Source organism: Emydura macquarii, unplaced genomic scaffold (genome assembly GCF_026122565.2).
Source record: "Emydura macquarii macquarii isolate MOO-44397 ecotype Brisbane River unplaced genomic scaffold, CSIRO-AGI_Emac_v2 contig_2199, whole genome shotgun sequence".
Taxonomy (NCBI): Eukaryota; Metazoa; Chordata; order Testudines; family Chelidae; genus Emydura; species Emydura macquarii.
In genome coordinates this window covers 2,340,304-2,357,202 of record NW_027132336.1, presented here as the reverse complement: position 1 = coordinate 2,357,202, position 16,899 = coordinate 2,340,304, and the positions used below count along the sequence as shown (strand labels likewise).

General features: G+C 43.0%; 1 protein-coding gene across 2 annotated transcripts in view; it reads left to right on the top strand.

Moving 5' to 3' along the window:
* The window catches only part of RGS12 (regulator of G protein signaling 12), a 124,897-nt gene that overhangs the window by 17,262 nt on the left and 90,736 nt on the right, over positions 1–16,899 (top strand). For both annotated transcript variants that reach the window (XM_067558887.1, XM_067558888.1), the window contains exon 3: positions 14,646–14,762. In XM_067558887.1, coding sequence (XP_067414988.1) covers positions 14,646–14,762 — 117 coding nt within the window. The remainder of the gene's footprint in view (positions 1–14,645; positions 14,763–16,899) is intronic.

The window sequence follows — 16,899 nt, the reverse complement described above, 5'->3', positions numbered from 1 at the left end:
CCTATTGTGCACTGGACTATATCTCTGAAGATCATTGTTAAATTCCAAAACACTTTGACTAAATTATAATGATAACTTTGGCTACTGAAGACATTGCTATATATATACATATGTATGACTATAAGCTGAGTGGAACCTTGTCATGGCTTGAGATAAAACCTCATTGAGGTTGGTAGATGTGAGCTCACCTTCAGTTAACCTGACTATCCGGTGAAGCCCCCACCTATGACCATAGGGGTATGTGAACTGATCTAGGAACTTTTGTTGAATATTCTTCTGGATGGTAGGGCTGTGTGTCTTCTGGGAAGGCAGAAGACAAACTGGGAAAGACTGAGATGGAGAGAGAGTCTGAAGGAGCCACTGAAAACACGATGGATGTCCCTGGAAGAAACCTAGGGTGACGTTTTTGGGCCCAGGGTGCAGGTTGAAAAGAATGTTCTTAGTGCAGTGAGCAAAATAAGCTGTTCTTCTTTGAGTGCTTGCTCATGTCCATTCCATGTTAGGTGTGTGCGTGCCGTGTGCATAGTTGCCAGAGATTTTTCCCTTAGTGGTACCCGTAGGGCCAGCCCCAGCGCCCTCTGGAGCCATGCCAGTATGCACCAGTATAGGGGGCAATGCTAGCCACACGCCCTCTCAGTTCCTTCTTACTGACCATGATGGTTGCTGAAACGACTCCTCTCTTGCTCCGGCAAGGCTTCTTCCCAGTAGTTTCAATCTCTTAATTGTTTTCTAATAGTTTTCAGTGTATATAGTTAGTGTGTATAGTAGTGTACATAGTTAGTGGGCATGCCCATAGTTAGTCAATGGTCAATGGCCTCCATGGTCACTATGAGGTGCTGCTTCTGGCTTCAGTTCTTTGGCCTTCCCCATGAGGTCCAGCAGTCTATCGAGGATGTCCCGCTTGAAGGCTTTGCCGTCTTCTCAGAGCAGATGGACGCCAGGCTGCCACGGGTTGAAAGGCTCAAGGGCCACTCTTTGCTCCCTGGGCCTGTATGCTCTGTCGTCCTCCAGGAAGTACTTCAGGTCATAACAGCTTCTATGGTTTTCAGTGCCTCCTAGACATGAGCCTTACAATTGCAAGGGCAGAGGTTACAAACGGTGCCACCCATTTCTGCCTTCCTTTGCCTCCTAATCAAGGGTCCAAAGACATCTGGGTGGCCCCAAATAGACCTTTTGAAGGTGCACCCAGGGGCGCTGTACTAGTCACTGCTTCTGTTTCCTGCCCCTCCTTTATTTTTGGACCAACTGTCACAGACGCCCATGCTGACTGGCAGGGCAACATCGGACCGTTGGGTCTTCAGGGCGGTGACAGTTGGATATACTCTTTAGTTTTTATCCTCCTCATCTCCCATCCCCATCCTTCAGGGATCCTTCTCACAAGCAACTCCTCATTCAGGAGGTACAATCCCTCCTTCATATGGGAACTATGGAGGAAGTTACTTAAGACTTGAGGTGGAAGGGGTTTTACTTCCGATACTTCCTAATCTCGAAGGCCAAAGAGGGGCTCCAGCCCATCCCAGACTTGTCACCTCAACAGATATCTTAAGAAACAGATTCTGCATGGTCCCACTGGCCTCTATCATTCCCTCCCTGGACCCAAGAGACGGGTACGCTGCCCTCGACCTAAAGGACACATACTTTCATATCTCCATCTTCCCTGGCCAGAGAAGGTTCCTCAGATTCATGGTGGCCTGTCACCACTTCCAATTCACTGCTCTTCCCTTCCGCTTGATGGCAATACCAAGGGTTTCACAAAATGTATGGTGGTTGGGGCAGCCTTCCTCAGGTGTCAAGGTGTGCAAGTCTACCCTCACCTCGACAACTGACTGATCAAGGGTCAGTCGCATGCACAGGTGTGACACAGCATCAGTATAGTTCACGTCAACTTTCAGGCGCTGAGCCTTCTGATAACAAGCAAAAGTCAACTCTGGTCCCAGTTCAGAGGATAAAATTCATTGGGGCAGTGCTTGACTCGACCCAAGCCAGAGCTTTTCTACTGGAAGCTCGATTCTGGACTATGTCAGACCTCATATTCACAGCTCACCTCACAGATAGACCCGGGTCTATCTCAAACTGTTGCGTCACATGGCGGCATGTACCTACATAGTGCAGTATGCAAGTTTGTGCCTCAGGCCTCTCCAGAGGTGGCTGACATTAGTTTAGTTTCCAAGCAGACATCACTTAGACTTGGTGCTCACAGTCCTGCCTCCGGTCCTTGTTTCTCTGACCAGGTGGAAAGACCCCAGTTTGATAATGAAGGGGGCACACTCTGGTGCCCCCCTGCCCCTATTGGTGACCTTGATCCTGGGCACATCAGACCTAGGGAGAGGAGCCCACCTGAGCAGCCTCAAAAATCAGGGCTTCTAGTCCCGAAGGAACTCTGTATACACGTAAATTTCTGAGAACTCAGGGCAGTAAGCTTGGCCTGCCAGGTGTTCCTTCCCAGAATCTCGGACAAAGTGATACAGGTTCTGACAGACAACACTGCTTCTATGTTTTACATCAACAAGCAGGGAGAGGCTTACTCTTCAACGCTGTGCCACAAGGCCCTGTGTCTTTGGGATTTCTGGATGGAGCACAGCATTCACCTCGAAATGACATACTCCTGGGAGCCCAAAACTTGCTGGTGGATCACCTCAGCAGGGCATTCTCCTCTCACCACAGGTGGTTTCTCCACCTGGAGGTCATCAGCATCATCTTCCAGAGGTGGGGGTCTCTCCAGGTGGACCTATTTGCCAGCAGGCAGAACAGGAAGTACTATCAATTCTGCTCACAGAGTGGACGCAGTTTGGGCTCCCTCTCAGATGCCTTCCTACTCTCATGGACAGGTCATCTTCTGTATGCTTTTCCTCTGATCCCTCTGATTCAGAGTTCTCCTAAAAAATCAGACAGGACAAGACAAAGGTCATCCTCATAGCACCAGCATGGCCTCACCAGCATTGGTTCAGCACATTGCTGGACCTTTTGGTGGCAGAGTCTTTCACGCTCCCACTCCACCCGGATTTGATTTCACAGGACCACGGCAGGTTATTACACTCAAATCACGCCTCCCTGCACTTGACGTCATGGTTGCTGGTTGAACCCTGAGGAGCAGGCATGCTTGGAACAAGTTCAGCAGGCCTTGCTAGGCAGCAGAACGCCTTCCACCAGAGCAACCTACCTGGTTAAGTGGAAGCGTTTCACTTGCTGGGCCTCTCAACAGAATCTCTCCCCATCCTATTCCTCACTGCAGGCCATGTGGCACTACCTGTTCCACCTGAAGCGTCAAGGTTCTGGTGACCTCATCTGTAAAGTTTCACTTGGCAACCATCTCAACCTTCCACTTACCAGTGAATTGCAGGTCAGTGTTTTCTCATGAGATGATGGTCTGGTTCCTCAAAGGGCTGGAAAGACTCTAACCTCAAATCTGAGAGCTTACCTCACCATGGGACTTGAATCTGGTCCTGTCCAGGCTCAAAGGACCTTCCTTCAAGTAGTTAACCTCATGTTCCCTGTTCCTTTTCTCTTGGAAGAGCGCCTTCCTGGTTGCGATTATATTAGCCAGAAGAGTCTCTGAGATCAGATCCCTTTTTATGCCAGAACCACCCTTCATGGTATTCTTCAAGAACAAGGTCCAATTGTGACCCTGTCTGGCTTTCTTGCTAAAAGTGGTGTTGCAGTTTCATATCAACCAAGACATCTTCCTGCCAGTTTTCTTCCCAAAACCTCACAAGTCCACTGAAGAGCAATGGGTCCATACATTAGATGTTAGGCGGGCCCTTGCCTTTTACATGGAAGGGCTTAGTCCCTTTAATGAAGTCCATGCAGCTTTTTCTAGCAATAGCCAAAAGGATGAAGGGGCTACCGATGTCATCCCAAAGAATCTCGTCCTGGATAACTGCCTGTATTAAGGCTTGCAAACATCATGCCTCCAGCCATCATGACAGCCCATACCACGAGAGCCCAAGCTTCATCAACAGAGTTCCTCACTCAGGTACCAATCCAGGACATCTGCAGAGCTGTGACATGGTCATCGGTCCATACCTTTGTGTCCCATAATGCTATCATCCAGCAGGCCCAGGATAGTGCCGGTTTTGGGACAGCAATGTTGCAATCAGCACGGCTATGAATTCTGAGCCCATATCTGGAGGTATTGCTTGAGAGTCAGTCTAACATAGAACGGACATGAGCAAACACTTGAAGAAAAAAGGGTTATTAACCTATTGTAATTGTTCTTCAAGATGTGTTGCTCATGTCCATTCCATGACCCACCCTGCTGTCGGAGTTACTGGCAAGACGGAAGTGAGAGGGCATGGGGCCAGTGGTGCCCCTTATACCAGCACATAAGCACATGGCTCCAGAGGGTGCTAGAGCTGGCCTATGGGTACCACTAAGGTAAAAATCTCTGGCAACCATGTATGTAGCACATACACACCTAACATGGAATGGACATGAGCAACATATCTTGAAGAACAAGTTACAAAAGGTTAGTAACTTTTTTTCTCTGCTGTTTGATTTCCCCCCATATTCATAGACACAGGAATTTTGTACATTATTTGAAAATAAACATAACTGCATCAAAGCAATATATGATCATTACCAAGTTCTCATAACGGTTCTCATGTTCTCATAACTGGAATAACCTACTAGAATTCAAATTTTTGGCTAATTGCTGGTCAAAAGGGGTAACAGTACATATGAAATCTGAACACACTTGATTATTAGTCTTCTAGCAAAAAATGCTGACATTATTAAACAGGTCATCAATGCTGTATTTGGTTAATGTATCTTTGGTTGATGCATAGTACTGTATTTTTAGCAATTTTGCTTTTTTGTCTTCATTATAACTGAAAATGTAACTACTCTAACATGGAGGTGGTTTTGGGTAGTATCTGCCTTGAAAGCAAAAAAGACTTAGGTGTTCAAGTTCAGAATGGGATGGAAGTTATACGCAAACATTTTTAATTTACTTTATATAACATCCATACATTTTCATATGAGTAGCTGACGTTTGTTGAAATATCTTAAAGGCAGATATTTTAGATGCAAAGGCTGTGATAGCAAAGCCATGTGGTTCTTATTCTCATTTTTTCTGTTGTATAATTTTCTTTTTCATTTCTTCTACAGTTCTGTTTGCTCCCTAACTGAGATTGTTACCCCCTGCTGTTTATAAAGTGGAATTAGTAGCAGTTCAATTGCTGTTTTTCATGCAGTACAATTGAACATAATTTTTGGAATTGTAGTACTATGATCTGATTTAAGATGCTACTATCTCAAAAAACAAAATACCAACCCTCCCCACAAACTAACCAACCAAGAAACAAAACAAAACAAAACCATCCCTCAACCCTTCCCCCCAAAAAAACCAAATCAAAAAACAAAACAAAACCCAAAGCCTGTGGGATCTGAAATTAATTTATACATAAGAACAGACATACTGGTCTATCTAGCCCAGTATCCTGTCTTCTGCCAGTGGCTAATGCCAGGTGCTTGAGAGGGAATGAATAGAACTGGTAATCATAAGTGATCTATCAGGTCTGCCATTCTGAGTCTTTGGCAAACAGCAATCCCTGCCTAGCCTTAGTCTAATAGCTGTTGATGGACCTATTCTCCATGAACTTGCCTAGTTCTTTTTTGAAGTGCATAGCTTTCACAACATCCTCTGGCAAGGAGCTGCACTTTTTCCATATGAGAACTTCTAGCCAGGACACCTGTCCCATTTAGTTACATAGGAAGAATAGGAAGGTTGCAATCCCCTGACACCTATTCATGACAACTCGCAGTAATCTTAGCCTCTAGTTCAACCACAGATTGAATTTATTGAAATCAGTGACCTCTGTTGTGCAGGGGTCAAACTAGACTATTACAATTGTCCTTTCCAGCCTTAAAAATTCTAAATTATTTTACTATATTTGTCCTCTTTTTGTTGTGTGCATTGATCAGAAGTGAAATTGTTACCAATGTGACATTTAAATTGTCACAGTGGGGTTTCAAAGTTAACATTCCATTGAGATAAAACTGTATTTCACTCCAAAATGTGGCCTACTTTGGAGAAATACATCTCCAAGGGACCAACAGGCTGCTAGGAGAGCTGTAAGCCAAGGGATGGTATAATTTGTTTCAGCTGTGAGATGAATGTTGGTGGTTGGGGGAGGAGGAAATTTGGTAGTTTCTATTGAAACCATTATACATCAGTAATTTTTGTATTTGAACTTGAGTTTGGTGGATAGAATCATAGAATATTAGGGTTGGAAGGGGCCTCAGAGGTCATCTAGTCCAACCCTCTGCCCAAAGCAGGACCTACCCCAACTAAATCATCCTAGCCAGAGCTTTATCAAACGGGCCTTAAAGACCTCTAAGGATGGAAGTTCTACCACCTTCCTACGTAACCCATTCCAGTGCTTTACCACCATCTTAGTGAAAAAGGTTTTTCCTAATATCCAACTTAGACCTCCCCCACTGCAACTTAAAACCATTGCTCCTTGTTCAGTCATGTGCCACCACTGACAGCAGCCTAGCTCCATTCTCTCTGGAACCCCCCTTCAGGTAGTTGAAGGCTGCTATCAAGCCACCCTCACTCTTCTCTTCTGCAGACTAAACAAGCTCAGTTCCCTCAGTCTTTCCTCATAAATAATGTGCTCCAGCCCCCTAATCATTTTTGTTGCCCTCCGCTGGACTCTCTCCAATTTGTCCACATCCTAGCTATAGTAGGTGGCTCAAAACTGGACACAGTACTCCAAATAAGGATGTCGATGGCAAATAGAGGGGAATAATGACTTCCCTTGATCTGCTGGCAAAGTGTGTGTGAAATCTAATTGTTTTTTAACCTGTGAGTGACCTGTATTTAGGAATTTCATATGATTGAGTGTTGAGCTGTATCTAGTTATCCTCAGCGTCTTCACGTCTGTAAGCATCCCAATGCCTAGAAGAAAAACCCCCTCAAACTAATAGAAGTACATACAAAAACGGGTGATTGATAAGATGATGACAGGATTAGTGTTCTCCTTATTACTGTTTCATTTCTTAAAAATTGTGAGTACAGATGGATTGTGTGACTATCCAGTTCTATATAGAAAACACTTGCTATAACAAATATGTTTATCAGTCATGTGACCTAAAGATAGCATTAAAAAATCTGTAAGAAATGAAGTTAAATGAAAATGGCAAAACAAGACAGTAAAATTAATCATGAAAAGGTAATTTTTCCTCCAGAAACAAGTTTCTTTATCTCATATCCTATAAAAAGTCAGAGGGTTTTAAAAATTAGGTGGGAAGTGCAAACTGCCAGCGTCCCACCATCTACAGATAAGAAAGACACAGGGTATGTCTACGCTCTAGTGTAAGGTCAAGTTCAGAACTCAGGTTCACGCTTATCCCCTGCCTTCTGTCCACACACAAATCGCACTAACCCAGGGTTCGGACATCTATCTCCTCTTCTGATTCTGCTTCAATGATCCAGTGATGATATGTTTCTGGTAGGGAGCATGTCTTATACCACGATTTAATTAGTAAATTGTACTAGACTTCATAGGCACTCTGTACTAAAAGGCAGAGTTCAGCTAGCATAGATGTACGATTCAATATATTCTTTAGCCAGATGGCAGTATGCTCCTTTGAAAAAGTTTTATTCACCCTTACTAATTTTTATGCTGGTTAATCAGTACTGTTAAATCCTCCCTAATCTTTCCTCTAACTATTGACTGACTAGATGCTTGTTAAAATTTTTCAATTACTAGTACAAAACATATCAGAAACACAGCCCTTTACGTAAACAAAAGCTGTGACTTCCCTCAGCCTAGCTGATTGGCAAATTCTAATTGTAATAGCTATTTTCTGTTTAACCCATAGATGCTTTTTCCTAAGTAGATTCTCACTAAAAGTCTTTGGCTGTAGTTTGCTGAAGATACCTGTTCCTGTAATTTTTTGTGTGTGAGATACAGTCTTCCAACTTAATTCCCTCTTCCAGAGAGCAGGCCCAGTTGTACAGACTAAATCTCTGGGAAAAGAAGGCAGGGAAGGAGACTTCAGCAATTACTTACTGGGAAATTTATATATTTTGCAGAGCAATGCAAGTAGTAGTCTTTCTTTATGAGTGTCTAGTTCCCTTTCTCTCCCCAAGGCATCTCTATCTCAGCTCTACAGTGCATGAAAGAGACCCTTTGTTTAGGGAATACTTTTTAAAATGCAGTTTCAAAAAACTTATGCGTTGTCCAGATTGGCCAGGCAAATGGTTAATTTCAACTAGTTTCCACATTTTTATAAGCAGGTCTGTAGCATTGTTTTATTGTTGGTATAGATGAGGCCATATATCTCATTTTCTTTATGCTATGGCTGTATTCTAACCACATGCTAGATATTTATTTTTGTACAAGTGTGAGAAAGCCTTACATCAAATTTTGACTGGGTGCTAATTTCCTGTTCTGTACTCCTACATGATTCGGTGTGGTTTTTTTTTTTTTTTCCATCCTCCCTTTCATTCTATGTCTGTCATTTACTGACCCTGTAACCCAAGCAGTTTTTAGTTTTAAACTTAGACATCAATAGAACCTCAAGAGTCTACTCTTCAACTTCTTCATGACAGCTTTTACAGCATAGTTATTCATTGTCAATACACTGAAAATTGAAAATGTAGGGGTAGAACAAAAATAATTTAATATAAAAACACAGAATACTGCATCATATGTTTTCATAGTGAGTTAAAAATCTCCTTATTTAAAGCTTTCCTGAAATGCCCCAGAAACAAGAAGGGCTTTCTTCAGAACTTGGGTCCAGCTTCCTGCAAAGTACACTGGATCTTGGCAGTCAGTCTTCCAGAAGACTTCCAGATGGCTTCTCTAGTAAATATACGCCAATGAGCAATGCAAAGTCACCATATTGTTAAAGAATAGTATTGAATACCTGTGCGTAAATAAACAGATACTCATTTTCTTCAGTGAAGATGTCAAAAATACATCATAGAATCATAGAGTTGGAAGGGACCTCAGGAGTCATCTAGTCCAACTCCCTACTCAAAGCAGGACTAACCTCAGCTAAATAATCCCAGCGAGGGTTTTGTCAAGCCGTAGATTAAAAACCTCTAAAGATGGAGATTCCACCACCTCCCTAGGTAGCCCATTCCGCTGCTTCACCACCCTCCCAGTGAAAAACTTTTTCCTAATGTCCAACCTAGACCTCCCCCACTGCAACTTGAGACCGTTGCTCCTTGCTCTGTCATCTGCCATCACTGAGAACAGCCTAGCTCCATCCTCCCTGGAACCCCCTTTCAGGTAGTTAAAGGCTGCTATCAAATCCCCCCTCATTCTTCTCTTCTGCAGACTAAATAAGCCTAGTTCCCTCAGTCTCTCCTCATAAGTCTTGTGCTCCAGCCCCCTAATCATTTTTGTTGCCCTCCGCTAGACTCTCTCCAACTTCTCCACATCCTTTTTGTAGTGGGGGGCCCAAAACTGGACACAGTACTCCAAATGCAGCCTCACCAATGCCGAATAGAGGGGAATAATCACTTCCCGCGATCTGTTGGCAATGCTCTTACTAATGCAGCCCAATATGCTATTAGCCTTCTTGGCAACCAGGGCACACTGCTGACTCATATCCAGCTTCTTATCCACTGTTACCCCCAGGTCCTTTTCTGCAGAACTGCTGCCTAGCTCATCGGTCCCCAGTCTGTAGCTGTGCATGGGATTCTTCCGTCCTAAGTGCAGGACTCTGCACTTGTCCTTGTTGAACCTCATCAGATTTCTTTTGGCCCAATCCTCCAGTTTGTTTAGGTCCTTCTGTATCCTATCCCTGCCTTCCAGCATATCTACCACTCCCCCCAGCTTAGCGTCATCTGCAAACTTGCTGAGGGTGCAATCTCCCCCATCCTCCAGATCATTAAGGAAGATGTTGAACAAAACCGGCCCCAGGACCAACCCCTGGGGTACTCTGCTTGTGACCGGCTGCCAGTTAGACATGGAGCCATTGATCACTACTCATTGAGCCCTATGCTCTAGCCAGTTCTCTATCCATTTTATAGTCCATTCATCCAACCAATACTTCTTTAACTTGCTGATAAGAACACTGTGAGAGACGGTATCAAAAGCTTTGCTAAAGTCAAGGTATATCACGTGCACCGCTTTCCCCACATCCACAGAGCCCGTCACCTCTTCATAGAAAGCAATCAGGTTGGTCAGGCATGACTTTCCCTTGGTGAATCCATGTTGACTGTTCCTGATCACCTTCCTCTCTTCCAAGTGTCTTAAAATGGATTCCTTGAGGATCTGCTCCATGATTTTTCCAGGGATTGAGGTTTGGCTGACCGGTCTGTAGTTCCCTGGATCCTCTTTCCTCCCTTTCTTGAAGATAGGCACTATATTTGCTTTTTTCCAGTCATCAGGGACCTCCCCAATTGCCACGAGCTTTCAAAGATAATAGCCAATGGCTCTGAAATCACATCAGCCAACTCCTTCAGCACCATCGGGTGTATTGCATCTGGCCCCATGGACTTGTGTATGTCCAATCTTTCTAAGTAGTTTTGGACCTGTTCCTTCAGCTCTGCGGGATGTTCACCTCCTTCCCATTCTGTGCCGCCCAGTGCAGTAGTCTGGGAGCTGACCTTGTTTGTGAAGACAGAGGCAAAAAAGGCATTGAGTACCTCAGCTTTCTCCACATCCTCTGTTACTAGGTTGCCTCCCCCATTCTGTAAGGGGCCCACACTTTCTCTAATCTTCCTCTTTTTGGTAACATACCTGTAGAAACCCTTCTTGTTTCCTTTCACGTTCCTTCACATCATCTTATATAACAGCGATATAACTTCATGGTATTCTGTCTGTTTTCCTCCTACTTTGTACTGTCAGCTGTGAACATCTAATTATAAGAATGTGGAATTATTTTTTCTTAATGTGACTTTCAAATATAGCAAAATAAAACACGTAGGAAAAAACAAAAAATATTTTAGAATTGGGAGCAGAGACTCTCAAAAAGGCAGAAAAGAAAAAACGTGAAGGAAAAGTAATAAAAAGCTGCATTTTAAAATCCATGCAGATGCTAATAAATATTCTTGAGACACAAGGTGGGTGAGTGGGTGAGGTAACATATTTTATTGGAGCAACTTTTCTTGGTGAGAGAGACAAGCTTTTGAGCTTACATAGAGCTCTTTTTCAAGTCTGGGATATGTCACACAGAAAAATTATAAAAGACACAAACACCCTATCACCTGTGGGTGAACACTTCACAAAGTGATCACTGTATATCTGACACCTCAGTTATCATCCTCAAAGGAAACTTGTATAGCACCTTCAAAAGACAAGCCTGGGAGCTTAAATTCATATCTTTGCTAGACCCTAAATATCATGGACTGAATAGAGACACTGGGTTTGTGGCTTTTTACAACAACAACTTATAACCCACTAAACCCACCCAGCTTGGCTTCTTTTTTTTTTTGCTTTTCCCCTCTGTGTCTGGAGAGGTATTAACTGGAATGGTCCCTTTAAATATGTTAATTATTTATGCTAAACAATCTGTTTCACCTTCTATTTAGCTGTGACAGTCTGAGTATGTTTCCTAGGCTCTGTGTAAGCTTGAAAGCTTATGTCTCTTACCAAGAGAAGTTGGGCCAATAAAATCTCTATAATATCCTGGGACCAATGAACCTACAATAACATAGCATACAATAAATATTCTTGTAAACTTGCATTCTTCCTCATCACAGCAGATGAAATAATGGATAGTTAAGTATTGTGACAGAGTTCCCGGGGTGCAACCTGGATTGTGGGACCACGGAGCCATCCAAAGGAACCAATCTGGGCTACTTCTGACACTGTGATGCTGATGTCAAATTACAAAACTCTGATAGGCACTGCACTTACACAGATATTCACAGGCAGGTACACATCTAACTCTTTTACATGAATGATCTCTCAGCCACTCATGAACCATCATAGGGAGGGTCTAGCCAGTTTCTCCCAGCTCCTCCAGTCTTGCATTCCAGAACTGTACTATCTTGCACTGGTCAGAAGCCTGACCAGTGTAAGTTCATTAAGTTTGCCACTCCCTCAGTGTGGCATGGACACACATTAGCCTTTGTAAACTGAGCTGAGGTTTCCCAAGCACTTCAACCAAAACACACTTTTAGGTAAAATATAAAACATTTAGTAACTACAGAAGGATAGATTTTAAGTAGCAAGCATAGAGATCAAAGTTGGTTACTTAAGAAAAAAATTAATTGGCGGTCTAAGTTCTACAACCTAAGCAGGATTTGAATCAAGCGGTGTTGGTACAAGCAGGTTTCTGTTCCTCAATACACAGACTGGGACTACCTTTCCTTTAGCCTGGAACCACACTTCCCCAGTTCAGAGTTTTTGGGCTGGTCTACGTTAGAGAGTTTTGTTGACAAAAGTCAGCTTTTGTTGACAAAAAAATGCTGATGGACACAATGCAATAACATCCCCCACCCCCGCTCTGCTCTCCCCCACTGACAAAACTGCCCTGTTTTTTTGACAAAATAAAACCATCTCGATGAGAGGTGTAGGGGTTTTGTCAGCTTAGTTAGCGTGTCCCCTTACATCAGTGGTGGTTCAGTCGTCCACTGAAGCGGTGAAATTGACGACAAAGCCCAAGCCTGGGCCGCTGCTACAATCCTGGGCAGCTAGATCCTTGCTCCCTGGTCTCAGCTGCAAGCTGGGATGGAAGAAGCCTGGGTGGCTGAGCTATGAAATTGACAAGGCTGCCAGCTCCCCGCGGGGAACAGGCGGGTGCGGGGGGTGAGAAGCTAGGGCAGCTGGACTCCACTCCCTAGGGGCGAGAAGTGCCTGGCCATTTTCCCCTAGAAATGGGGAGGTGGGAAGCCCCTGGAGGCTTCCCCTGGCTCCTGGTGGGGAACGGGGATGGGAGAAGCCTGGGGCTCGCTCCTGGTGGGGAACGGGAAGGGGGGGGATAGCCCACCAGGAGCCAGCCTGGGGGCTCCCAGCATGGAGCTGAGAAACCGGTCTCAGCTCCGCACACTGGCCCTCTTAGGTTAGTGGGAAGTGCTCCTGGTGAGGACACATTCCACCAATCCAAGGAGGCTAGTGTGGACTTGAGCTACTGCAGTAATTCTTGCAGTGGCTGTAAATCAAAATATATTATGTTTCAGGGTAGACAAGGCCTTTTTCTTTCATATGTTCTTCCAGATGTTGGGGGGAGGGAGGAGAGGCCAAGTGATGATGTCACTGTCTTGCTTTTATACTTTCTTCCAGCTTGCTGGAAAGATCCTTGCTGTGATAGGGGCGGGGGGGAGAGAGGAGGTGTTAGGCAGTCCCCATCATTCAAGCCATCCTCCTTGGAGAAGTCTCTAGGATAGTGGGTTGGGTGTTGATCAGCCGTTAATTGCCTATCTAGCTATTGATAGCTACTCCTTTGTTGTAACTGAAAGACTGATTGTAGGTGTTCCCAGCCTCCTAACATGGTTCAGTAACACAAATAGCAATACTTCATAACTTCACATACAATGATAGCACATACAATCTAACAGAATATTACTGTTCAACAGATCAAAAATTTTAAAATGATAGGTGAGATGGTATACTTTTTACAAAATGTATCATAATTATATGATGGTGAATATGGGGGTTCTAGGATGCTACTTTGAGTTTTTGAGGTTCAGAGTGTCAAAGTATGAGAAAGTGAAACAGAACATGTTAAAACAACATACATTGGGAGAAATTTCAGATACATGGAGCAACAAAAATAGTTACTCTCCAGCTCTGGATGCTGAGGGGAGGGGGAAGGTAACAACAGAAAAGAGACCCTCACTAAAGAGGAATTGAGTTTGATGGAACATCTCTACAGAGACATTTGAAACCCAGAAGACCATTTTAATTTAGCTTTGGAGGCGGATTATGATGCCATTTATGATGGAGGATAGGGGTGAAATGGCTCCACTTTCCAAAACTAAAGTGTAGATCATCACTTCATTTTAGACCTCATGTAAGTTAGAAAGTGGGAATTTATAGGCATCAGGCCATAAAAAGGAAATATCAGTCATCACAGTGGGAACATAAGCCAATTCTACCCTCAATTTGATATCAATTCTGTTTGTCTGGGTCTAATGTGATAACTTGAATACTGCATCCGATCAGTTCCAAAATTTCAGGAAATGTGCTAGGCATGTTTAAAGCATACAGAAAGAGTTAATCAAAGACTGGACATGATGGATTCTAGTATTGTTGTAGCATCATATGGAGGAAATGTGAGTAAGCATTTTATGTCACTACAACATAGGGCTAGGTCTGTCTTGTGTTCAGATATGGGCACCCATGTTGCTGCTAATTACACATACAGATTACTTTATGCAGATGAATAGTCCCATTGATTACTTACATTCAGAAAGTCATTTGTGTCTAAGTGTTTGCAGGACTGGGGCCTTTGGCTGGAAAAGTCATCTCATGAATTTAAGTTAGTCACTTGGATAGAGAATTTCAAAGGCACAAAGGGGAGACAGGTGCCCAATACCCATTCAACATGGGCACCTAATTCACTTCTGTTACTTTGCAAATCTCCCTCACTGGTGTTTAATGTGCCTGTCAACACAACTGTAAAACTAGATAAAAGACAGAGCTCTCTGGAAATCAGATGTTGTCTCAGAGGAGTTGTTGTATGTAAGTAAAATAAAATACAAGTAAAAGTAACCCTATAATTTCTATTGTGTTTAGGGTGCAAAGTTTGGACATCCATTTGGATTAGCCCTGGCTCCCCAACGTTCCTCTGTTCGGAGATCATTTGGAAGATCTAAGCGATTTAGCATTACTCGTTCACTGGATGATCTTGAGGTAATTAAGCTTTACATAAAACATTACATTACATTTAACTTTTAAATGATTTCTGGAGAGTAATATTTTAGTAATTTTGCTGATGATACAGGATCTGTGAAAGCAAAAAAATAGTTCTGAGAATTACCTAACTACTATGAAACAGATATTAAATCAGCAAGGGGAGCAAGAGGGAGAGGAGATTGAAGGAGGCTTCATTCCTTTCTCCCTTCTAGTGCTGTCTTCCCAAAGGCTGCTCCTTGGTGGGGTGGGGAGAGAGAAAGATGGGTCACCGACTATCTACCTGTCTCTTCCAATTTGAAGATAAGAAAGGTACTTCAGAGGTGGGATTAAAAAGGACAGAGACCCAGAGCCCTTTGCATGGGGGGGAGGGGAGGGAGCAGAGAGTGGGGGGGGGCACACAGAGCCCCTGGCATGAAGAGAAGAATGGGGGATCCTGGTTTGGGGATAGGGGAATTGGGGGAGCACATAGTTCCCTGGCATGGGAGGGGAAAGGAGGAGGAATTGGGACACATGAAACCCTAGGCATGGGTGGGGAATTGGGGCAGGCACGTGGAGCCTCAAGCATGGGGGCAAGGGAAAGGGGGAATCACAAAGCAGAGAGATGCAATGGTGTGTGCAATGAGTGCTCAGCCTATAGAAACAATGAACAGCGTGACCCTCTAGTCCAATTACTCTTTACTTTATTTCTCTCCTCCCAAATATCTGTTTATTTCTCAAATATTTTGAACCAAGAAAAAGCAAATATTCCTTATTGAGGATGATATTTATATCTCTGTGTGAAGTTTTAAAAGTGATTTTTTAAAAAAAAACATATCCTCAGAAGTTTAAAATGGTAGGCTGTCCTTTAAACTATAAAAATCAAAGCAAAATAAGCTGGGTGGAGACCCAATGTGAGAAATATTAGCCAAGATAGTAATTTGAAAAAATTCATAAGTGAATGAAAAAATAAGTGTTTGGAATGGAAGTGTCCAATTCTAAGTATAGCAGTATTACTGCAGCACAATAATTCAGTATTGTATCACCAAACAACCATTATTTCTAATAAAGTAGAACAGAATATTGGAAGTACATATTAGAATATTTCATGGTATCTCTTCAAACTTAATGGGAGGAGAAATGATAACACTAAGTAATTTTTAAGGAATCCCCTTTAGAATAATGACAATGAACATAGTATGTAGATTTATTCAGTTCTTTTGGTCTCCATTAAGCCTCATGGCAGAGGAGATATGTTAATGATTTAAACATTAGGTTTTAAATAGGTAGACACCCTTGACTCACAAGGTTAAAATCTTGTCAGGATGAATTTAGTCTTCAGAGCTGATTAGGCGGATTAGTTGGGTTCCAAGAAGATTCTTGTGTGTGTGTATTTTGAACGTAGCTCAGTCAGGTTAATCGAATACATTTTTGTTGGCCCTTTTTGTAAGAGTATGAGTTTGTTCCAGAGTGTTTGGGCAACATTTCCACTCCTGTGCCATTATGTACTGGTGCTGTATACCAACTGTCTGCCTGGTTTTCTTCTTTAAGGTTATTGCGTGATTTCTTTTGGATTCTCTATTAAAGGAGCTTATATAAATGTAAAATATTTTATGTATGTACTATTGCAGCCGCAAAGAGCCACATTTACCTTACGCAGCTTGTCAATTTCGCTTTTCAGTCTCTTACCCTCTGCAGAAATATTAGCGCTGATTTGTCAATTTCGGCGGCAGCTTGTCATTTTCACTTCTGGGTCAGCTGGGAGCTGCAGTTGTATCAGCAAAGACACACATGCAGCTCCTGAGCCGTGGGTTGGCCACCCCCATACTATTGGAACTAATTTGAGAATATTTGTATGTAGAGGTTAACCCTAAAATTACATTTTTACTGGCAGATATTTTAAGCAAGGTTACTGTAAACCTGCAGGGAGGGAACCAAGTAAATGGCACGATAATTCCAAGACTACATAGTGTTATAGAAAATGATATATAGAATACAAAACATATGGCTATAGTCCAAACTTTTTTGATAATTCTGGGTCCTGGGAATTGCAGTTATTCACACCAGGGATGAATATAGTCCATTATCACCTTTAAAATCAGGGAAAAATTCTGTCCAAGCATTATGTATAGTAATTGCTAGCAATATCTTAGCAGTC